This window comes from Perissodus microlepis, chromosome 15 (genome assembly GCF_051167445.1).
Source record: "Perissodus microlepis isolate ML-2025 ecotype Zambia chromosome 15, ASM5116744v1, whole genome shotgun sequence".
NCBI lineage: Eukaryota > Metazoa > Chordata > Actinopteri > Cichliformes > Cichlidae > Perissodus > Perissodus microlepis.
The window spans coordinates 2,068,660-2,093,459 of NC_140475.1; the positions used below are offsets into that span (position 1 = coordinate 2,068,660).

Here is a 24,800-nt window from a genome sequence, read left to right on the forward strand (position 1 = left end):
ACAGTTCACAGGAAACATTAGTGACTACGGAAAGAAGGCAGCAGGCATTTAAAACTTTTCCAAGTAAAGCCCAGGTGTGAACAATGAAATGAATCACTGGCTCTTTGTATTGTAAGTGCTACCTCACTGGCAGCTCACACTGGGACACATAATGCTTTTTCTTCTACAGTAAGACAATAACATGTAGAATTCTAATAACTTTTGCTGAGTTCCAATTCGGCACGACAGGTTTTCTGCATGAGTTTCTCAGTCTTTCACAACGCTGGAGGAGTTTTGGGCCTCTGTTCTTTACAGCGTTGCTTCAGTTTTGGGGCCTGCGGGCGTTCATTTACGCACAACTCTCTTAAGGTCACAGGATTTCAGTCAGGTTCAGGTCTGGACCTTAACTGTGTCACTGCAACACCGTGATTCCTTACTTTAACCAAATCCTCACACCCCTCCAACACTGTCCTTGACAGCTAGTATGAGGTGTTTGTACTGATATGCTGTGTTTGGGTTTCACCAAGCATGGCACTCTATGAGCACACATGTCCACTTTGGTCTCCTCTGTCCAAAGGACATTGTTCCTGAAGTCTTGTGCCTTGTTAAGATGTAACTTTTTAAACCAAAGTGTTGCCTCCATGTTCTTTTTAGAAAGAAGAGGCTTTCTCCTGGTAGCCCTTCCTAATAATACTGTACTGCCATAAACTTGAACCTGCTAACTGAAGATTGTGAGATTTTATTCCTTTTTTTAGTTTTGCAATGGTAAATTTGCTGGGACGTCCCATCAGGGAGCATTGTGTTAACGCACACCTCCAGACCAGCAAACTGATGACATTTCTGCTTTTTACAGAGGTGCTCACATTTACTGATGGTCAGTTAATCAAGTCCATTTGAATAACAGCACCTGGCAGCTATTCATCTTCTTAATATCCATGGAAGCAGTAAGGGTGCACATAGTTTTTCTAATTTTATTTTCCCATTACTGATGCATACTTTTGTTGCAGGTTGCATGTAAGTCAACATGCTGTAAGTGCTCCGTGCCAACGGGAAATTGTAAAAATACATCACTTCCTCATTGTTTCGGGTAATACAGACTATACTGCTACATATGGAACAGATACAAAGTCAGTCACTGTTACCACTACATTTCTCTTTCTTTGGCCATTAACTGAACTTGATTAATGGCTAAAGAATTTTAATAAAGTTAAAGTTGGGGTGAAATAGATTATTGCAAGCCTTACAAGACTCCTATGTTTTAGATATCAACATAATAGAAGCATATAGGATTAGTGAGATGTGGTTCTGCATAGATGATACTGCCATCACTGCTGACAGTAAGTCAGTTGGTGGTGATGTCGTGTGGTGATGTTTTAATGTTTTGTTTTGGGCTTTTTTTAGATACCATACATATTTCATAGATCACTTTGTTTTTGGTAATCAACAATTTTCATTACAATTAGTAATAATGACGTCAGAGTGTTGTGTTATGTATGAGTATAACACAAACAAGTGACAAGCGAGGTCAAAGAATGGCTCTTAGGAAACTCTCTTATCTTAAATTATAAGAAAACTGAAATCGTGGTTTTTGATGGTAATTTTCCTCACAGACAACTTCGTGATGCCTTTGGTTCCCTTGCCAGCTCCCTCTCTGCCACTGTTAGCAATTTAAGTGTGTTGCTGGATAGCTCTTTTAAATTTGATAAACAAGTGTCCGCTGTAGTTAGATCTAGTTTCTACCAACTGCATCTCATTTCTAAGGCTAGGCATTATATTCCACATAAGGACCTGGAAAAGCTCATCCACGCCTTTGTGACCTCTAGGCTGGATTACTGCAACTCCCTTTATTTCAGTCTTCATTCGGCCCTTCTTCATAGACTGCAAACTGTTCAAAATGCGGCGGCACGCCTTCTGACCGGAACTGGGAGGTTTGCCTCTATTACCCCTGTTCTAGCTGACCTGCACTGGCTACCCATTAAATACCGTATCCAATTTAAAACACTGCTGCTTACCTGTAAAATGATCAACAACACAACCCTGAGCTACCTTATCAAGCTCCTTAGATCATACATTCCCGCTCGAGCACTAAGATCATCTACTCAGTTACTCCTGGTGCAGCCAAGATCTCGTCTGAAGTCTAGAGGCGACCGTGCGTTTGCCTTGGCTGCACCAGATTTATGGAATAACCTTCCTCTTGCTATCCGCACATCTGATTCTATCCAGTCATTTAAATCACGGTTAAAAACCCATTTATTTAACCTTGCCTTATTTAATCTGATCCCTCGACTTACTCTATTTTACCTTTTATACATGTGCTTTTAACATGTTTTACTTGATATGCATTTTATGCTATTCCTGTGTATTAGTGACACTGACCTGTTAGCATACTTGGTACTTTGTTATGGTCCTATAATATTTAATCATATTTAATATTTATAATATTTATGTCTTAATTTCTGTCTTTTATGTGAAGCACTTTGGTATACCATTGGTTTTAAATGTGCTCTATAAATAAAGTTGTATTGTATTGTATTGGATAAGCAAGTATGCTAGAAGAAGTACTCATACACTGTTTAGGAATAGCTCAAAACATGCGACATGCTACACTGAAATTATTTTTACAAATTTAAATTCAGTGTCTAAACCCATATGGAAAAGATATGTATAAATCTTATAAAGTTTGTATCTGTCTTGTGTGAAACTTGTATGAAAAGCATACAAGAGTGAAAACAGATATAAGATCCCTTGAAAAATTATATAATGAAACTTGTATGTTTTGGATACTTAGTAAAATAATATATGAAAGTAATGAGAAAGTGGCCACTTTCATGAGTAAATCATATAAGTTTTTACTATTTCTTTTCCATATGGGAAATTTTGTAACAATAAAAATGTTTAGAGCTACACCAATTGTGCAGCCTCAGTTGTGAGTTTGCATTATTCAACATCATGACAGTAAAATATATTTACTAATGCATTTTTGTGTAATGCAAGATCAAATGTAAATAGCATTTTTATGGTGAAGCTGAGGTGTAGCTACTTATAACCACTTCAATTCCTGATGGCAAGTTAAAACTTGTGCTCATAGAGCAGTCTATAAAGACATAATAGGCTTGTAATCTGAAATAATAAAACATTTAAAGAGATGACAATTAAAAGAACGTAGTGGGGCGGACAAGACTTATGGATAATACTTGGAGAAATGCTCTTCACTGCAAAATAGCTGATAAGTGGACATGATGAGTAAATGTAACAAACTGGAAAACGAGCTTATATTTCTTTGTGAAGGCTTAAAAGATCGTATGTCATAAAAAGTAAGGACAGGTTTGACCACGTTATTGTGTTATTGTACATTTTTCCTTTACCAGAAACCACAAACATCAGTAGAACCCTTGGTTTTATCACCATAGAAACGAAGCAGGCCTTTGTCACCGGATGAAGTTCACGTCCCTTCAGTTCAGTTCCGGGTAGAAATAGTGTGCATCAAGTGAAGTCTGCTTGCAAATTCATTTGGACGAACTTCTCGGCCAACTTATCCTGTAAAATGTCCCGAGGCTCGAGTGCAGGGTTTGATCGACACATTACCATCTTCTCTCCTGAGGGCAGACTCTATCAAGTCGGTCAGTATGGGGATCTGTTTACATAAAAAGCCGGTTCGCTGGCTTACTTGTTTGCTAGCTAGCTAAATGCTCTGTCATGGTTCGCTTAGCCGAGGTTATAGTTGATTAAAAGCGACCCGCCAAATCGAAAGTAGTATGATATGTGACCACCACAGTCTTACTAATCCTGTGCGAGTTGTTATTATGGGGCTCCTTTTACGACGCTACTATCAAACTAAACACAGGGGATCAAAATAGCTAGCTGGCTGTTAGGCTAGTTAGCATAGTTAGCATTGCAGCCAAGCAAGCTGATTCATTGCTGAATGAAGTGTTATTCAGTTAAATATATTGGCTAAATAAAGTGTTTTTTGTGACTGCACTACATTTGGCTTTTTTGCAATTTTTCTTAGTCACAGGAATATTATTTTATCTGAGAGCTGCTAGTTGGATGGATTGAAAGAGACAAGATAACATTTAATATTGTAAATTAGCGGTTTTTCCTCTAATAAAGCTGAACTGAACATGGCCATGAATTTTGTTGCTGTCTTCTAATCAGCAGTCATTCTACAGATGCCCAAGCACCTGCAGCAACAGTTAAAATCAAGTCAAAGGTTTGCAAATTTACTCAAAGTGAAGGGTTTTAAATGACACTATTTTACTACTACTGCTTTGGATGTAATGTTTGAAGCCAGACTACACAGAATTGGTACATAATTCGCTGTCAGCTGCTCAACCAGATGACATCTGATAATAGTACTTCACTTGTGGCCCCAATTTTCCAGCTGAGCAAAACAGCTCTCTGTGACTGTTAACCAAAAATCCTAACGCTCGTAGCCATTGTCAAGCAAACGTGTGCTTAAAGACACCCTCTTTGTTTTTCTTTTGCAGAATATGCTTTCAAGGCCATAAACCAAGGTGGGCTCACGTCAGTAGCAGTCAGGGGAAAGGATTGTGCAGTTGTTGTAACACAGAAAAAAGTACCGGTGAGTTGATGTCAGATTGCTTGTTATTTTCTTACAGCCATAACAGTAGCAGTGTTATGAGAAGTGCTATAGATGTTCTGAAATTTGGAGTAGTAGTTAGGAACAAATGAATAAATAATGCAACCGTCCCTCCATCCATCCATGCTGCTTCTACTGCTTTCTGTGCTGAGGTTGCGTGGCTTTTCTCCTGTTACTCCAGCTTCCTCCCACAGTTCAAAGACCAGCATGCGTTAGGTTAGTTGGTGATTCCAATTTGGCCTTGGTTGTGAGAGTGAGTGTGAATGCTTGTTTGTCTTTCTGCTGTGACCCCATGACAGACTAACAACCTGTCAACAGTATACCCAGGCTCCCAAAACAGTCTCATATTCATAATTCTGGGATAATGTGGAAAGTGACCTTCTTTGCACGAAAATATGGTCCAAGTAGTTGAACTGTTCCTAAGGTCTTCGTCGCCCAATCTTTAAACATTTACCCAGCACAAAGTTGATGTCACACAGCAGGTAAACATCAGCATCTACCATGTGTAAATGCCACAGATGTTTGGCTTGTATATCTGTGCATCCTAAGAATTAACCGTTAAAACCTGCACCAATCAGGAGTCGCCACAGCAGATCATCTGCCTCCATTTCACCCTATGCCCAGCATCCTCTGTCACACCGACTCTCTGCATGTCCTCCTTCTCTGTGGTCTTCCCCTTTTCCTCCTGCCTGGCAGCTCCAGCTTCAGCATCCTTTGTCCAGTATATCCACTCTCGTTCATCAGCACATGTCCAAACATTCTCAGCCTCAGCTCTCTATGTTTGTCTCCAACCTGCTAAACCTGAGCTTATGTACTCATTTCTAATCCTAATTCTAATCTAAGACCAATTAACCATTAGAACTAGCAGTGGAATTTGTACTTTACAATTTGCATTTGGCCCGGGTAACAATTGAGAACACAGATGGCCGTAAAACAAACAAACAAAAACAACTTTTTCAGAATTAGCACTGGACCAAAGCGCCCAGAGCTCCTGATTGGCAGTCCAATTAAGCTCAACAAGTAATTCGGGTTGGCTCATCACAGAGGTTTAAAATAGCTGATTCAAGTCCAACACCAGAACCACAATAGAAACTTCCAGTTTCCCTTATGTTGAGCTGTGAATGATTGCTTACAGCATGTTAGTGTGATGAAAGCTGCAGTGCTTAATGGCAATAAGTGACCTGGAAATAAGAGTTAATTTAGTTCATGATGTAATCATTTCGAAGCGATTAGAGGCCTTCTGCAAGCTGACCTGTAGTTACCAGCACGTCTGCCCAGCTTTCACGGCTCAGCGCGATATCCTGTTCATCCGATGGAAACAGTTTGTGCACTGGCAAAATGTTTCAGGCACAACTGGTGTAGTTGGGGACAAACAAACAAACGGGTTACAGTCCAGCCTGTGAGAGAGAAACCTAAACTCTGAGGGGAATTTAAGAGGCAGTGTTTTACACAGCACAACCCAGTGTAGATTTAAGGAGATTTTTACAGGTTTTAAATAAAATGAAAAATGTCACATTTTTTTGACAGAATGAGTTTTTCCCCAAATCGAACTGCTAATTTGCTTCGTTTGTCTCTCCAGCAGCTTGCTCCTTGTTGTGTTTATTTTCTCACGTAATTCTAAAAAGTTCAAACCTGATTGTTACTGATTATATTTACACTAAATGTTTGATAAGTTATGTAATACATTGAGTAATTTGTCAGTTTCACAGTTCTGTTCTTTTACATGTTCATGCTTTCCTCCGGTACAGGACAAGCTTCTGGATGCCTCCACAGTGACCCACCTTTTCAGAATAACAGATAATATTGGATGTGTAATGTCTGGGATGACAGGTAAGAAAAAGGCTCAAAATGTGTAAAATTGTATCAAATCTACTATTGTTACATAAAAATTGAACATTAAAACACCCAAATCCATTTTGTCTTTCAAATATACAGAAACAGCTGTTTCGACAAAGGCTGGTTTTTGATAGATAAAAGGGGGAAAAAGCATCAGGGTACTTTTCTGAGTTAAACTTGGCGAGCCTTTCTTCTCAGTCAGAGCTCTTACAGCAGCTGACAGTTCCTCTTTCCAAGTAATCATTTCTTTTGCAGCAAGAACAACTTTCTTACATAAGTGTGATGTTAGAGACTGGAAGTGTCACATTTATTGACTTCTTTGGGAAAAGAAATTGACCTTTATCTTTTTTTTCTGGTCCATCTTACGCATCATTTAATGTGTTACAGCCGATAGCAGGTCCCAAGTCCAGCGAGCTCGATATGAAGCAGCCAACTGGCAGTACAAGTACGGTTATGAGATTCCAGTGGACATGTTGTGTAAGAGGATTGCTGATATCTCACAAGTCTACACGCAGAACGCTGAGATGCGACCACTGGGCTGCTGTGAGTATGCGCATTCACACTGCTGATTCTCCACGCAGCACTTCATGTCGTTTGAGCGCCCTTTCTAAATGCATGCTAACACGCAGGTATGATCGTGATCGGCATAGATGAAGAGTACGGCCCTCAGGTGTACAAATGCGACCCAGCAGGCTACTATTGTGGTTTCAAGGCCACGGCCGCCGGAGTGAAGCAGACAGAAGCCACCAGCTTCCTGGAGAAGAAAGTGAAAAAGAAACTGGATTGGACCTTTGAACAAACGATCGAGGTATCATAAAAGATTTTCTTTTGCTGGTGTAGCAAAAGTTCATACGGAACAAACACCAATGTGAAAGTAAAGTGTGTGCCTTTGCGGTGGTGGTTTCCAGGCATCCAACATTCTAAGAATGAAAATCTCATCAACTTACCTTTTTTCCCCAACCCCCCTTTTTTTCCCCTTCAGACAGCAATCTCTTGCCTGTCAACTGTTCTCTCCATTGACTTCAAGCCCTCTGAGCTAGAGGTGGGCGTCATAACAACACAGGATCCCAAGTTCAGGTAAAAGTTCAGCAGCACAACTCTGTTGTATTCCTCTGAGCACTATGAGTCATTAGAGCACACAGTTAGGTTTATTTGAAATAGTATTTTTGCACCAACAAGGTGATTCCCAAAGAGGCCTATCTGCAGCAGATGAACAGCATCTTAAAGTTATGTCATTAAAAACTGAGAAGAAATTCAGCAAAGACCTGACACGAGACCTGCAAGATGTCTCTGGTCCTTCAGTTAATCAGTCTGTGACAATTTTTGCCCAAATTGTCGTCACTATTTACAGAGCAGGTCAGGAGAGAGTGAGTGTCTGCAGCCACCTGTAAAACACGGTGGAGGCTGTGTCATGGTTTGGGGCAGCATTTCAGACAGTATTGTTGGAGATCTTGTCAAAATTGATGGAATTATGAACACAGAAGAGCATCATCAGATTGTCCATCATGCAGTACTATCTGGAGAACATCTGATTGACAATGGCTTGTTTCAAAAATACTGCCAGTGCAATTAAAGGATACCTGGACATAAATAGACACAGTGGAGCACCATCGGTCATGCATTGGCCTCGCCAGAGGCGGACCTCAGCATTATTAAAGCAGTGTGGGATCATCCTGACACAGAACAGAACAAAAGGCAGAAACATCCAAAGAAGAGCTTTGAATGTCCTCTATGAAGCCTGCAGAACTGTTCCTGAAAACAACTTAAAGAAATTGCATGAAAGCTGCCTAAGAGTGTTCAGGCTGTGTTGAAGATCTTCCAAATATTGACTTTTATTTAAATTGTGTAAACCATGTATTTGCCTTATGCACTTTATTTCCATGAATGTTTGCACATGGTTAAACAAATTGCTGCAGCAATTTCACATTTCCATAGTAAAACACACAGCGACGAGACCTTCGTACAGTATTTGAAATGCTGAAGTACTTAAAAATATTTGAATTTAAGACATCATGTGGTACAGGTGTTTGGCATTAAGTGAAATATAACTTCATAGGGACATATTGTGCTTTTCATCTCATTTACTGTTGCTATGGTGGATGCCACACGTGCAATTGACCCTAATGGGAACATCCCTGTGTGCTCACAATGCTTTGTTATAGACCCTTTTTTTCTTAAACTTAGCCCATGTATGGTCATTAAGAGCGCAGAGGCCCCACCCACCTACTGTTCAAACCTTCCACTTACTAGAGTTAGCCAATCAGAAGAAAGTTGTTTAAAGGGGCTCCACAAGAGCTAACTATATGATAAGTACGGCATATATTCGACGGTGAATCATGCAAAGCTACCCTGGTAGAGGCCAAGAATAAAGATATGGAGCTGAAAGTGAGCATAAAATGTTCACTTTAAAAACACGAGTTAGATTTTGGAGTCTTTATCTTCATCTCATTTTTGTCCTGCAGGATCCTCGCAGAGACTGAAGTGGACACCCACCTAATGTCCCTCGCCGAGCGGGACTGAGCGAGCAGAGCGGCGTCGCCTGTTGGATTTAGTTAGAGCATGATGGGAAATGCAGTTCCCAGATTGGAGGCTCGTGTTATCTTTGTTTGCTGTACATTTACCCCACTGTTTCATTCAACAATAAAAAGAGGTTTTTTGAGTAAAACTATTATAAATGGGCTGTTTGCATTTTTTATCATTTCTTTTTAGGTCCTCTGCTTGTCAACTGAAACCTTTTACCGTCTGTGTTTAGCAGCAGGGGAAACTGTTTGTGGGAACATGCAGAGCTTCTACTTTTGAGCTTCCTGTTGTGGCTCTTGGTGCACAAAAATCACATGACTTACAAAGGTGCTGCGGAGAGGTTATTCTACTACAAACTCGGTGATGCAGACTTGATTTGACCTTGTTTTCTCTACTTTTTTGGCTTTTTTTTTTTTTTTTCTACGCACATGTCAGAAATAGAATACTTTAACTTTCCGGAAATGTCACACAACACAAATAGTTTCTCTTTGCGAGGGGAAACTTTATAATTCAGAAAAAGGGGTTGTTGCCGCAAAATTGACATACGGGGACGTGTCTTTCTCAGCTCTCTTTGTCATCCACATGAGCAGAAATGATGGCAATGTGACCTCAGTGTGTCATTGTGAGTGGCTTCTAGAAAAATCCCCCTTCCATATTGGAATTCTTTGCAACACACCAGTTTCTTTTAACCAGAGTATAAGTCTTCACATCTTCTTCTTCTAATCGAAGAGGAATCTTAAGTCAGTTACTCGACCAAATTTCCAGGCTGATATTCTGTCTGAAACTTCCGCTGTCCTTGAGAAGTTCTGTAATCACTGGAAACAAAAAATCCCCATCCTACTGTAATAGTTAATGTTTACAAGCCAGAGAGGATACAGCAAACACAATTGTGTAACCGAGTCATTCTGGGGCATTCGAGCGTTGCTTCAAGGATAACTTTACTGGGAAATTCATTCTGGTTGCTTCAGATAATTCCTTTCTGAAAAATTCCTAAGTACCTGCATGTGTCAGCTGACAGGGACAGCCTGGACTTCCTCGTAAAGCAAAGAAAGTTTCCTGGTCCTAATGACACGGCGAAAAAGAAAAAGAAAGGGCCACTGAGCTCTCTGGAACGCTCACCCATATTTGTAAAACATTTCCTCCTTGGTATTTCTACCCAGTAGCGCCAGTTCCTAGCTGCCACTCACGGCCATTCCAGGGGAGGGTGGAATATTCAAGCACATCATGTTCCTCTTATGCCGCCCAGGGACTTTCAGCGCGGTGACTCAGAGACCCTGTGACCTCGCCCAACAAAAGGAAATCCCAGACTGTTCCAAGCGCCTGAGTGTGATCTTTTTGGGGTTTTTTATGTGTGTGTCTCTCTTTCACAAGTCTGGTTGATGACTGTGCTTCATCACTATAAGTGAGAAATGATGCTCGTATTACAGCGTGGAAAGGCCAAGACAAAGTCGTCATGAGGAAGGAAACGCACAGCAGCCGCTCAAAGCAGTTCATGTTCATAAACTCCTCTTTTATTTTTCTTTATATAGTGTTTAAAATTCACACACATGTACAAGTACAAAAATAGTCTCTGTATTTACAAAATATTACACTCGTCTGTTCTGGTATATACACATTATTTTGTACAGTTATTACAGTAACATCAGGACCATACAGAAGTCATGGTCTTGCTTTGGTGTGGGGGTTTTTGGTACGGATCGTTCAGCGATCCCGACCAGACTGGGCGCCACCTTCATACTCATTCGTGATCCCAGGACCAGCACCTGTGGACTTGGACGGTAGAGGGTACGGAGGGTGGAGACGGGGGGACGTGGGTTGAGCTGTCCCCCCGTTTGGGAGCCGTGGCTTCGACTAACCCAATAGCAGCTTTACATCACCAGTGGACGGGCTGTTCTTGTTACTTTCCAAACTTTATGTCATCATAGAGCTGTAGAGAAGAAAAAAAATGTTATAGATTCACGCCTTAAAGTGTTTTGACTCCATCGAATCTCAGTGTGATATTCAAAGCTGAGCAGATACTGACCTCGTCTTCTGACAGGTCCAGATCCTCCATGTCGCTGTCGTCCGATTCGCTTTCAGGCAGCTCCCTGAGCTCCTGTGCCGTTCTCTCATACAGCTGGCAGCGGATCTCCTCGTTCTGCCGCCCGTAGGTGAGGTGGTACGGGGTGAAGCCACCGTAGTTCAGGCAGTTGACGTCTGCACCGAGGTCGAGGAGGCGACAGACTAGCGTGGGGTTCTGGAGGTCAACGGCCAGGTGGAGCGCCGTCCGTCCACTGCACTGTTCCTGCAGGAAGCAACAGAAACACGAGGTCAAGTTTCTGCATGTGTGTGAATAAGACTAATAATCATAATAATCATAAAATAATCCAAATGGCTTCCGTGTTAGAGACACCTACCTGTGCATTGATGTCTGCACCAAGCCGAACGAGGCTTTCCACCAGAGAAATGTAGCCATTGATGGATGCCAAGTGGAGACAGTTATGTCCTATGGAGAGGGAAGGAAGTAGAGCAAACTCAGTTACACACACTTCAACAGCTGTGTAAGTGAAACATAAGAGTGTGTTTGTTTCTTAGGGCGCTATTTGAACTCGATGCTTACCACTGTAGTTGGGGAAAGACACAATGGAGGTGAGGTGACGTTGGCAGTTCTGGGTGATGACGCCAAAGCAGGCCAGGGAGCCCTTTTTGCAGGCGATGTGGAGGGCTGTGTTTCCGCTGTCGTCGGCCAGCAGCGGGTCAGCGCCGGCCTTCAGGAGTCTGTCCACCAAGTGGGCCTGCTCTGTGATCACTGCCAGGTGGAGGGCGGTCTGTGTGGGACACAACAGAAACATATGTTAACCTGACTGCAAAGTGTGCAGGTTTCGGAAGGGATTCGTGGATCTGGCACAGTGCCGCTTATTACCTGTCTCTGGTGGTTCTGCACATTGAGGAACGGGTGATTATGAGACAGTTTGATCATCTGGATGGCATGTTCGGTGGCTTCGTGAATGACGGCCAAATGGAGCAGCCTGTGTGAGGAGGACAGAAAAAGAGAGGGGAGTTAAAATAGAGCCCTTCAAAGAAAAATTACGCACAGAGGAAGTGGTTCCAGTCAAATATGAGAGAACAAAGCCTGAGCAGTGGAGCGTTTCGCAAGAATGGAGTTTTGTCGGGTTATTTCCACCAGTTGTGGCTTGACACATCTGATGCTTTATCAGTTACTGGCAGCAGGCCAGGGACTTTCCTGAACGCGCAGAGCGGACTTTAGCACCGCCCAGACTGCACGCTCAGCCAACACACACACACGACTATGCACTGCGTTGCCAACACATGCGCACAAAGTATTTTTAAGACCTTTAAAAGATGTTGTTTCCATGCAACTTTTCCGACATTTCTGTGCAGCTTTTCAGATCTTTCATGTGCACCGATCCTGCGCTCTGGTGCAAAAGCTGATTTCAATTTACGCACAAAGCGGAATTTTGCAAATGCGCAATTAAAGTTCGATTAATCGACGCACACACACATATACATGTTCATACTAAATAAATACATTGATTTTTTTTTTTTAAATAATAATAATCCACTTACGTGTCACCGTCTTCGGTCACCGCAGTTCTCCAAGGCTCGTATTCCTGCGAGTGATCCTCGCTCGGCAATCTTAGCTCCTCGAAGTCGTTCGCCAGTTCGTCTTCCTTAAGTGAATCCACACCGCTGTCAAAACGGTCCTCTTGGCAAGGCAGCATTTTCCCGTGTTTGGGCTCCATGTTGTCCAAGTTATAATCCATTTGGTTGTGGTTAGAAACTCTGTACATGCTGGCTTTCCTTTCTCCTATCAGCTTAAGCTCCGTCTGTATCAGAGGGCGAGAGCAAAGTTGTGCTACTGAGGGAGGGCGCGCTGGGTTTTGTGTGCGCGTCTGCCGGGGCGGCGCCTAAGTGGGGATTTCCAATTGACTTATCTTAGCAAGGGAAATCACATCGGGCCTGTGCTTTTGTGAGAAAAATCCCCCCCAAAAGACTCAGACTGAAAACTTGTAGTTTCCTATTAGACACCTATTTTCACCTGTGATGTAGGTTAGGGGACATAGATTTAATTTCAGTGAATGAGACATGATTGGCATGAATGATAGGGAGACAGCCCCTGACTGGCTCTTGAAGAATTCCCTACTGCACTGGGGAAATTATCTGTTTCAAGTGGCTAACCAAAGTAGCACTGCATACTTTCATTCCTATGCTTTCAACCAAATCTAAATACTTTTTTAAATAGACAGACATCCAAATTTCCTGTGTTTCAAAAATTACGCATATCACGGGCTCTTCGCAGTTAACCTCAGCGTGAAGCCTATAAATATTCTGTGGTTGTAATTCTCAGTAACAGACAAACCGAATATTGGTTGCAAAGCACAAAGAGCCAAATCAATATCACGTGCAGCCTGCTATACGTTCAAATGTACAGCTCATATATTTATTATTATTACTATTATATTATTAAAGATTTAGGACTTTGGCACGAAATACATAGACTGTATTAAAAGATGGACCTTTTTATATATGGTCTTCCATACATTGAATCCATACGCTAGACACCTGTCATTTAGTCGTTGCACGCTCAAAAAATACCAACGTTTCACTGTCCAAAACTAAAACATAAAAATATAAAAGGTTGGATTAGTTTCAGTTACAGTTGTCACGAAGGCAGAAAATAACTGCAGAACTCAAAACTATATTTTATTTACTTGTTTATGTGTCCTGTAAACACATAAAGTTGAGCACTTTAACATTAGAGTCTATGGAGACTTGGAGCTAGCCTGATGGATATAATCAAACAAAATGATAAGCACCTTAATGTTTCTCTTCCATAATCAAAATAACACAGTTATGATCACACATCGCATTTAGAGACGTGAAAAATCTTCTCATGTTGTTTAATTGGGACAGATTTCGGTTTACGCTACAAAGTGAAGTTATGCAGACAGAGATTCTGGGGGGAAGATTCTAAAGTTTCCTCATGGAGACTCCCTTATGAAAGCAACACTGCATGTTCCACAATAGGATGTTCTGGACTTGCCCATTTAGCATTGCACATGCCTAACACCAGTCAGGCATGAGCTCCTGGAAAACACTGTGTTAACTCATGCAGAAAACTCTGCTGAGATTTTTGGGAGGAATTTTAGGAAGTTTTCTTGGTTTGATCTTGCTTGGGATCTTTTTTTTTTTTTTTTTTTTTAAAGGAAATTCCTTTCAGTTACACAACAAGGTAGAAAGGTGCGTGACAGAGCTACCTGTATGTGCTCCCCTGACATTTCACATGAAAAAAATCCCAGGATCACTTCTGTTTGCATTGTAAAAGGTAGGCTTGGTGAAAACATAGCAACGGTATCCAAGAGCAGCGAAGCTTTCACACCTCTGTGGGACGATTCTCAGTAGAGATTGCACTATACAAAGAAAACACACACACCCGGAGGAGGGTCTGTGATGTCACTATCTAGAAGCCTGCTGTATCCCTGTCTGAGAGTGTGTGAGAGTGCGTCACATCAGAAAAACGTCACTGCTGCAAGCATGCACGGCTTTTTCTGTGTCCTTTAGAAATTCCAGACATACTTTAACCGCTGCCAAGTATCAGAATGAGGAATCTGTGGACAAACTGTTCTTGCAGACCTCTATGTTTTCTTCCTGTTGCTGTGATTGTGTGCTTTTGTGTATATATGGTCACACATCCACCGTGTGTGAGAAATGCCGGGACTTCCACTTTACGTTTATGAAAGCTGCCTTTTTTTTTGGTGAAGCTATGCAAGCGCTCTCGTCTCCACGGGCCCTGTGTTTACCGCTGGTTTCCATGGACACCAACCACTGACGCTGTACATTGCCCTCTGTCTGCGTGTGGGTAAATTACCACTTATCTGAGTCAGTAAAATGCCTCAAGGGGCTTCACACCTCGAAAGTCATGAAACTTTCCCACTTTCGTAACTGACCAACTCCAACCTCACCCTGTGCCGGTTTATTAAGCCCAAGCTGAAACCGATGTAGTCTTACATAACAGCTCTGCAATAAATACTGCAGCCATGGAGGTGATAATGCTCAGCTTTTGCTTCCATCAAAAACTGCTAAATGCAACAAAAAACATCCAGGGTAACTTTGGAATGGCCACAAAGGGAACAAAAAAAAGCACAGAGTGTGTTTTGAATTTTCTGAACTTGTTTTACAGTAATACCAAAAGTCTGGTATACAGATGACGTGCATGGCTACTTTTTTTCCAGTAAAAAGATGACAATGAGGAAGTTTTGGTGTGCAGTGCATGTTTTACGTAAAGATCCTGGAGTTGCAGGACTATATTTAGAAGCCGAAACAAGGCAAATTCTGGAAAGTATCTATTTTTGTGGCTTGAGCTTTCAATTTTGGGAAATGCACGCATTTCCTTTCCCACTGATTAACGAAAAGCATCGAGTTCTCTGTACACAAAGTGTGAGTCTAAAGCCAGTCGATGGCCAACTCGTCTGGAGAAGGGTTACAGTTGGCCTGCATTCAAAGACACACCTCTCTGCACCTTTCAGACATGAGAGCTATTATGCATAATCTGTACGCAAACCTGTTCAAGATCAGCCCTGATTCCTAAATTAGCATAAAGACACACCCTTATATTTGTTAGAATGGTTTCAGGGCATTTCACCCTGTTGCCAGGGTGTGTTTGCAGCCTCAGTTTTCCTTTCTGTTTTTTTTTTTTGTCTCGCTGTTGTTTTGCCCGTATTTCTGGTTGCAAAGCATTATTCACATTACCTGCACTGTGTGACTACTTTCATTTAAAAATTTTACTAACTTGAAGACATTCTTTGTAGGCAAACGGAGTCTGGAGGTCGGTGGATTAGCCTCTGACTCCCGACAGTGTTTAGTTACCATTTCAGTCTGTTCTTGTTTTTAATTTTGTTGGGCAATTCAATTTCTTTTAAGTTGGAAATACCAATTTACCAATCCTACCACTTATCAGTTTCTCATTCCATAATTAGCCTGCATACAGTATATTCTTTCACTTGGACCAGATATTATAGACGAGATAAAACATGTAGCTCCAGCCACCAGATGGCAATAGCTGTGGCTGCAAAACACTTCTGATCCTATAGAAGTCGATGGGAAAACAGCTCTCCGTCCTGACGTCTGTAAACACTTTAATGACACATTAAAGGTCTCAGTTCCTCATTTTGGGTCATACTGAACAAAAAATTAAGTGTGTTTTGTAAATCTACCATGCATCAAAAAATGGAGGATAATTCGGGGGTGTGCCCATTAGCCAGTGAGCATGCAGCTTCACAGTAAGACCCACCACTCTTTACAACATGCAGTTTTTCATTTCAAGGCTCCAGAAACTAAGGAATGATGTCATCTTCCATCTTTTATTATATATTATTTATATTTTTATTATTCGCATTTAGCTGATGCCATGTTGGTCTAAGGCAGTGGCTCTGTTGGAGAGAGTGGTGACTTTTTATGACTAAAATGTCATAAAAAGCATATTGATCATTTTCCCATCCATTTAGCGGTTTGGTTTATCCCCAGTATATCTTTGTTGCTTTCTTCTGACCACTGCTCATGCTCGGGCTTCATCTGGGTCCGAAGCTTCTCCAGGACTCAGGTCAGACTGACTACTTTGTCTTTTCAAATATTTATCTATTGCTATTATGCGCTGCGTCGTCTCACAGCATGACTATTATGTAATTTCTTCTTCGTCTTCTTCTGTTTTACTGGAAGTTGGCAACCCGTTTAATTAGAGCAGGTAGTTGTACTGCTCTCTAATGGAAGAGAATGTAATTGTTCAGCCCGTTACTCACGCTGGTGGCTTAGAGTACTAATCAGGTGGAACCAGATAATCTTCCACGGCACACCTGATCGTTTCTCACGGTACACCTGTGTGCCGCGGCACAGTGGTTGGGAAACACTGCTCTAAGGAGCTCATAGAGGAGGTGTCACATTAGTTTTTTGAAGCCAGAAGTTATCGTATTTGGATAGCACAGTAGAGTGCCCTGGTTGGGGTTTGAACCAGGAACTTTCTTGCTGTGAGCTAGCATTGCTGACCACTGTGCAGTGGTACAAAAATAAGATAAATGCTCTCTTTAGCCTAAATACAACGATGTGCAATGGCAAGCCCCAAAATGAAATTAAACAAGAAAAAAAAACTCTGTTAATTTCAAGGATTCATACATGCATCTAGCCTCATTTATTTATTTATTTATTATTTTAATTTTCCATGTTTCCAGCTGATTTCTCAGCCATTTCTGACTAAGTGTCAGTTCAGGGAGTCAGCGTTCAACATCACAACTAAGAGTGTAACTGTTCAAAGGTGGATGTTTCCAGATTATTTATAGTTTGTAACCTGAAGGCTACATGTTTCCTCCTGCCTGCTACCTTAAGCCTTCTAATCTTACTTGTGGCAGGAAATGAGATGTTTTTTTCTCTCCCCAAATGTGTCAGAGTGCAAGTCTCTGAAGTGCAAGATAAAGGTAAACTGAATATAAGATAAGCAGAAAGGTTTTTTTTTTTTTTTTTAATGTCGCTTGCATTAGTTGGTTGTATTCAGTTTAGCTTCTAAAAATAGCCTCAGCTTCCCAGATGTGGACCTGTCATTCATGACGACTTCCCTCCTGTTTCAGGAGGGAGCTATTACTTCATTTTTACAGTAATCAGTCAGTGGACAACCTAAACAAGATCTTTTTTTTGTGTGGGCATACTGACACAGCAGTTCTACACCCAAAGTTGACACAAACTACACCCACCTTATGTTTTCATAATGTGTGGCTTGATGTAAAAAAGGAGTATTTTACTATGACAAGTTCACACATTGCTGTTTTCCATGGGTGATATTTGATAATGGGTAGGTAGGGTTCAATGATATGAGTCAGGATGTTTCTCTGTCAAAGGGACTTCACCGCACTGATGCAACATAATTAGTTGTTAGTGCATAACAGCATAGATAACGTATCAGATATTATATATAATGCGCTTTAATAAAATCATTAGGATTAGATTAGTTCATGTGAGTGACGTTTGTTCTTTTCCAGTGATCTCACTGCGTCTGCATGGCCGAGGAAATGCACTGACCCTGTGTGTTTCCCATAACAAATTGAGAAATGGTTCAAACAGGTTTCCATACCTGTTTCAGTGGTGTGTGCGGTCATAAGATTTTGCGTTTCCTTCTCTTTCTTCTGCTATAACTTCTGAAAAAGTTGACAGAAGACATCTGAGACTCAGTGTATTGACTGAAACTTTCAAAGTGAGGTGAAAATCTAAGAGATCCTCCCCTTTCTTGACTTAGTTTCGTGCTGAATGCGCAAATGCATATTTACTTCGGGGAAGTGTAGGCGTTATTCGGAGAAGGGGTAATACCTTTGTTACCCTTCCCAAGCATTCCCACGGTGTTATATGTACATGCATATTGTAGCTGTAGGCTATATATACACACATATACAGAGCAGGAACAAGAATCCATTTGATATCCTTTCCTCCTGCTCCACTGCCCTACTGCCACAGGCATCTCTCACGGTCAAACTACCAGGTTAAAAACACTTAGAGCAGCATGCAAACACATGAGAGGCTCTAACATCAGCTCTATGACAATATGACAGTTGGGGACAATTTTCTGGCCATTTCAGGACTTTTTTTTGTTTTGTTTGTTTTTTTGGTCTTTTAGATGTTTGAGTTTCAGAGATTTATTGAAATTGTTCGGCATGTTGGGAGAATCTCATGCTTGTATGTATGTAGGCTACAGCCAGTAGCTCATTAGCTTATTTTAGTCTAAGAAATAGGAGCAGGGGGAAACAGCTAGCCTGGCCAAATTGTACACAAAGTGTACAAACGGCAGCTAGTACTTTTGCTGTTGTCATAGTCACAAGGTTGCCAGGCAAATTAGTGGGGTTTCCAGGAAGTCTTTGTCGTCAGCTGAGGAAAAGTTCCAGCATGTGACTCCCAGTAAATAAAAAAGGGGAAAAAAGAAAATAAAAAGAACTTCTCTGCATTAATCAAGCCACACCAGAAATTAATTTAAAGGTGCTTGTAGATCTGTTTTAACCATTCAGCTAAGCTAGCTGTTTCCTCACATTTACAATCGAAGCTATGCTAAGCTAAGTTTATTACTGCTGGAAAGAAATCAGAGGTCACAGATGAAGTGGAACAATGGTCTTCTATTCAATGAGTCATCATTTTAATCCCTCCTGGCTATTAACCCTGGAGAACCCATGGGGTCAGAGCCGACCCCATGGGTTCTCCAGGGTTAAAAACAGTGTAAGTTTAGCATAAGTTGCTTCCACGTTAGCGTCATTTTTCAGACCTGTAAGCGATGTCTACTTGTCAAACTGTCTGTGCTCTTAATGCATAATTAAAATCACTTCCTGCAGTCTGGTTTGTTACAAATGTTGGAACTGTATTGGCGATGTGGGATACATACTAAAAGTTTCTATAAATATGCTTATCTTGTGCTAAAAGTAACTGGCGTGTATGTAACGTTAAAAATTAATGTGCCTATTCTTCAAAGTTTCACTCGAAATGGGAGCTGCTACCAGTCGTTTGAACAAAGGTTTAGGTTCCCCTTCACCACCTCAACATGTTGCAAAACAGCTTCTTACCTGGGAAATATTAGTCCTTCTTCTTCATTCTTGACAGTTCATTCACTGGAATGACTTCAATTGAAATGAAAACATGAATTGAAATTCAAGGTTTTACATACTGGGACATTTAAAAAAACAAAACAAATAAAAGATCCACATTTTACAGCAATAACTTAAAGCAATTTGCTTTCTCATTATGACTTTATCAGTCTCTCACATCATTATACAGGAATTGTTATCAGGGCGTATTTTTGATTCTTTTCTTTTTCAGCCAATCTGTTGTAGATTTGTTGCTATGCTTGGGTTTGTTGTCCTGTTGCATGATTCAGTTTGAGCCCAGCTTTAGCTGTCAGACAGATGCCTTCACAGAGGAGGTCATGGTTGACTTAATGACTGCAAGGTTGGGTCTGCAAAACAAGCCCGAATCCTTCCCCTCCACCACTGTGCTTGACAGTTGTTATGAGCTTCTTGTGCTGATGTGCTGTGTTTGCTTTTGACCGAGTGTGTTGCTGCATTTGGTCCAAACATTTCCGCTTTGGTCTTGTCTGTTCCAGAAGTCTTTTGCTTTGTCCAGATGCAACTTTGCATATCTACGCTGCCATGTTCCTTTTTTTGAGGCCCGAGGCGCGCTCCCAGCAACCCTTCCTAACAACCTGTATTTGTTCAGTCTTTATCTTATTGTACTGTCATGAACTTTGATATTTAACATGCTAACTGAAGCTCATAGAGTCTGAGACGTACTTCTTGTTGGTTTTTTTACCTTGGGTTGGATTTGCTGCGACATCCACTCCTTTGAAAATGGGCAACTCTCTTGAATATTTTCCACTCATGATAATCCCACTGCTGAACAATGGACTTAAAATAGTTTGTAAATGGCCTTATAACTCTACCTACATTGATGGGCAGCAATAACTGCTTCTCTAACATCACTGCACATGTTTGTCCTCCTCTGTACTATGTTAGCACACACCTGAATGCTCCACACCAGCAAAGCACCAAAACCTCTGCCTTTATAAAGGTGCTCCCATTTACTGATGATCACTTTATCATGTGCATTTGATTAGCAGAGCCTGGCTCTAACTTACCCTCTTAATTGTCACAGAAGATGTAAGGGTGTACTTTTCACACACTAGTCCTACATTCAACAGCTCAATAGGTCACTTAAATAATTTTAGAACCTGCTAAGGCCAGAATAGAATAGAATAGAATAGAATAGAATAGAATAGAATAGAATAGAATAGAATAGTCGTCATTTTATCTGTACAATGAAATTATGGGTGCTCCACACCAACTGTGCCAGAATAAAATATAAATAATGGACAGCAGGAACAAAAAGCAAACAAGAGAAATATATACGAACGTGATGGATATATGCCATGCATATTTGTGTGAGTGTATAGTGTTTGTTAACAGTCCGAATGGCCCAGATGAAGAAGCTGTTTGAGAGTCTGGAGGGGTGGAACCTGATTGACCTGAGGCGCTGACCAGAGGGCAGCAGGTCAAACAGGTGGTGGGCGGGGTGCAAGGGACACCTGTGATGGCCTGGCTTTCCTGAGACAGGAGGATCTGGCGATTGTCTCCAGGCATGGCAGAGGACCGGCAGGGATTTTTTGGGCAGTGTAATTACCCCCTGTGCAGCCTTCCTGTTCTCAGTTGTGGCCCCTGCGCACCAAACACCAGGCAGGAGGAGAGCATGCTCTCCACCAAAGGGGCGGGAGAAGGTCAGCAGCAGTTCTTCTTCCACAGGACACGGAGGAAGTGCAGCCGCTGCTGGGCCTTAGATGAATTATTTTGTGTACTAATACATAAAAACCGAGTGTACTTTCACACAACATGTAGAATCCTAGTCTACTGGTTATGCCAACATGCAGTCCAGCTTAAGACAGCTGTGGGGCTGTTGGAGCTCTGCCTTTACACGTGTAGTGAGTGAAACAGGCTAACGGCAGTTAACATTGTAATAAAAATTTCAAAGTGTTAAGCAGAGGAGGAATGCTAATGGAGGGGATTTACGCCATTTCAAAGCTTCCCACAGCACAATGAGCCCAAGAACTCAAACTGTCTTTAGAGTGAGACGATTAGCTCCAGTGGTTCAAAGGAGACAGGAGAGAAAACGCTTTATCTCAAGTGAAGAATAGATCATAATTACAACAGGTGATTTCAGCCACATTTTAATGATGTCAGAAAATAGGCAGGGCAGTGACCTGTGCACACAAGTATGATCTGAGCTCATGTATTTACTTTGCTTTACACATTATTATCACAGTGCTGACAGCCATGTGACTGGACATGCAAAGCAGATAAAGCAGGTGACAGTGAGCTATGATTCTTCCAGCAAAGCTTTAAGTAATACAGTTGGAAGGAAATTAGGAAACATGCAGCCCGACCACAAACTGTGATTCTCTGTTTAGTTTTCTTTCTCTTCTCTCGAGTTTCTCGTTGATTGTCTGTTGTGCCAACCCAGCATTGTATAAGACTATAAGAAACAAGACAAAAAAAAACATTACAAGTGTTATGAAATAAACCACAAAGACAGCTCAGACTTTCTGCCTGAGTACTATACTGCGCTAAATACAAATTAAACAAGCAAAGTTTCCTGACACACTTAGAGCCGTGTGAAGCGCTACGCACTACGGAAATAGTGAGTCTACAAGATAAGCCACGAATCAACTGAGCAAAATCTTTTACCGTCTAATACTCTCCCGTATATTTTTGCATCTGCCGAACATCAGGCAGGCCTCCTGTCAGCTTTGGTGCCGTGCACTAGCTCATGCTGCTAGAATGACCCGTACTGTTAAAGGAGTTCAGAGAATCAGCAGTCGCTCATAAGAAGACTGGAACATTCTGTGTGTTTTTGGAGAGAGGAAAAACAAATGCAGCCAGCAGACACATAATGGATTCATTACTGCGTGTCAGACCACCCGAAAAGCCACAGCGTATTTTTGGCCTCCACCTAAAAAGTACCTTTGTGATCTGCTACAGCCTCCCCCTTCAGTCTAGCTGCAGTAACGCAGTAACAGGAGACACAGAGAGACGTCCAGTGCAATTAGAAAGCATGGAATGGATCAGATTGCATCCGAGATGTGGAAATCATGAACAACTGGCTTAAAAAATAAAGGAGAAACTAAGATGATTTATAAAGGATAAACTCAAGAGATAAGGGGGGAAAGGAAGGGGGGGAAATCTTGTTTATCTACAGTTATTTAAATGTTTTGATTAATCATTTATTATCACTATCAAAGCAACTATAGCACCAAGACCAATATGGCAATGTGGCCAGTAGAGGATGCTGTGGATGTGGATAAGGACTGGAAGTTCCAAAGAAGGACTTAATAGACACAGAGGACAGGCCAGGAACAACTGAAATCACAGCTGTTTATAGATTATGAACACAAATGCACTGATTCAAGACGAGGCCCAGATTAAATTAGAAAAATCTTTGCTTACTTTTTTTCTTCTTTTTTCCACAGATAAAGAGTGAAATGAGCCAAAGGGATCAACACTCTCTTAATGTGCTTATTGTACTGTTACATGGGCAGCAGCTTGTCTCTGGGGCTTTACCCTCTGCAGGTCGTCTACTCGTATCTTATTGCTCTCTTGACATTTATACCTCATGGAGGCCAGGCTTGAGTTTCTGGGCCTGAATGTGACAGTACAAAAATTACCTTTAAGAAATGCAGCAGTATGTATTATTTGACATTATTAGTAGATCTGCATGTGCAGCCACCACACAGAGAATAAAAGCTCATTAAATGACTTTAATGTGACTTTAAAAAAAACATTAAAAATTAAACTGTTTTTCTTGTCTGTTTCCTGATAGTGCAGAAATGTTACAAATGTCTACACGGGGAACTTAACACACCTCTTTAGCCCCCTAAAAATAGCCATGTGCAGTCACCTTGAGGCCTAATAATCAGCTGATTGTGAAAACAACTGGTTTAATTCCCTGAAAGCTCACCCACTGCCTTCCTTCTTATCCCCCCGAGCATATGATACACTGGGTCAACCTTTATGAAAGGAAAGCCAATAATGCCATCCCACAATGGGACACACTATCCACTTGTTTACAATGCAAAAATGGATGTGAGACATTTTTATTCAGGTGACACTCTTTATTCATGATGGCTAAACATAAAAATGCGGTGTAAGTGCAGTCAGATCGTGTGTTACTGAGTCCTCTCTGAGATCTCATCCTTCGCCACTGTGGACAAAAAAAATCTGAGGAAAGACACAGAATGTAATTTTTAGCTCAACCAGCCTAAAGACAGACGAGCCCACGCCGTGACACATCCGTCATCCCACCGGTTCATCTGTAGTTCACAAAAATTGCTACTCCTACAAACACAACGATCACCTAATGGGTTTTTTTTTTACTCCTAAAGTACAGAACAAGATGCAATAGTTAGCACGGTTGCCTCACAGAAAGAAGGTCCTGGGTTCAAATCCCCCATATGGCCGGGGCCTTTCTGTCTGGAGGTTGTTCTTCCTGAGTCTGCGTTGGTTCTCCACCTTCACACAGGCCAAAGACATGCAGTTAGTGGGGTTGATTTAATTGGTGATTCTAAATCATAGGTTGACTGTAACGGTTGTCTCTCTGTGTTAGCCCTGCGACAGAGTGGCGACCTCTCTAGGGTGTAGTCTGCCTCCCAACATATGGCAGCTGAATAAGAGCCAACATAACAGAATGTATGTATGGAAAATGATAAAGAAGGAAAGTCATCAAATGCCAAATACTGATCATGGAGGGAGTGCTCCAGTGCAGCGACATGCCGTTCACATATTTCCATGTATTTTATGGTTACTACTGATAATACTCTTGAACTTTGATTAATTTGGTGAATTAGATTGAACTGTTCAGGGTATGAGCTTACTGGATTTCTTTGTATCCTAATTCTCATTGGTTTGTGCAACACAGCCAAACAAGTATCACCGTCTTTCTGTGGAGTTGTTACACCTCTGCTTTTGACTGTACTCTCAGGAAAATCCTGCCTAATCCTGAGACTTTTGTTAAAGGGTTAAGAAATTCACAATCCCTGTCTTGGGTAGAGCTTTGCTGTTTCATATTTTTGTACCATTTGTGCAGCCAACAGCAAGCATATTAAGTTTATTTGTCTATTGTGTAATGCAATCAGCTATTCGTAGTTAAATTGTGTACTGTTTTATTTGTTTGAGTTTATCATTATTCTTAACTGTTTCTCTTTCACTTGAGTGATTTCAAGAACAGAGCAGCTTTGGAGAACCACCGTCAAAGGCCTCTATCGCCCTCGTGTGGTTGAAAGGTGAAGATTGTGGGCTCTGAGTGG

At 41.4% G+C, this 24,800-nt stretch overlaps 2 protein-coding genes across 2 annotated transcripts; one reads left to right on the forward strand and one right to left on the reverse strand.

Moving 5' to 3' along the window:
- Positions 1–3,423: 3,423 nt before the first annotated feature.
- On the forward strand, positions 3,424–9,090 carry LOC146371389 (proteasome subunit alpha type-6). The gene is made up of 7 exons (XM_084953250.1): positions 3,424–3,599; positions 4,467–4,561; positions 6,328–6,409; positions 6,803–6,958; positions 7,045–7,223; positions 7,398–7,492; positions 8,878–9,090. Exons 1-7 carry the CDS (start codon positions 3,524–3,526, stop codon positions 8,933–8,935), a joined length of 741 nt encoding a protein of 246 aa, XP_084809376.1. The 5' UTR covers positions 3,424–3,523; the 3' UTR covers positions 8,936–9,090.
- A 1,334-nt stretch (positions 9,091–10,424) lies between these two features.
- Positions 10,425–12,806, reverse strand: LOC146371390 (NF-kappa-B inhibitor alpha-like). The gene is made up of 6 exons (XM_084953249.1): positions 12,503–12,806; positions 11,838–11,943; positions 11,535–11,742; positions 11,332–11,420; positions 10,959–11,219; positions 10,425–10,862 (listed from the first exon to the last, which is right to left on the reverse strand). Exons 1-6 carry the CDS (start codon positions 12,724–12,726, stop codon positions 10,833–10,835), a joined length of 918 nt encoding a protein of 305 aa, XP_084809375.1. The 5' UTR covers positions 12,727–12,806; the 3' UTR covers positions 10,425–10,832.
- Positions 12,807–24,800: the final 11,994 nt, after the last annotated feature.

What these genes read in the sequence shown, in the direction of transcription:
- LOC146371389 (XM_084953250.1), top strand. Translation starts at nt 3,524, where the DNA reads ATGTCCCGAGGCTCGAGTGCAGGGTTTGATCGACACATTACCATCTTC. An exon ending in GATGCGACCACTGGGCTGCT is followed by an intron (nt 6,959 to 7,044) that starts GTGAGTATGCGC and finishes GCTAACACGCAG; the next exon opens with GTATGATCGTGATCGGCATA. An exon ending in CCTTTGAACAAACGATCGAG is followed by an intron (nt 7,224 to 7,397) that starts GTATCATAAAAG and finishes TTTCCCCTTCAG; the next exon opens with ACAGCAATCTCTTGCCTGTC.
- LOC146371390 (XM_084953249.1), bottom strand. Translation starts at nt 12,726, where the DNA reads ATGTACAGAGTTTCTAACCACAACCAAATGGATTATAACTTGGACAAC. An exon ending in GTGCAGACATCAATGCACAG is followed by an intron (nt 11,220 to 11,331) that starts GTAGGTGTCTCT and finishes TGCTTCCTGCAG; the next exon opens with GAACAGTGCAGTGGACGGAC. An exon ending in TGGACCTGTCAGAAGACGAG is followed by an intron (nt 10,863 to 10,958) that starts GTCAGTATCTGC and finishes TCTTCTCTACAG; the next exon opens with CTCTATGATGACATAAAGTT.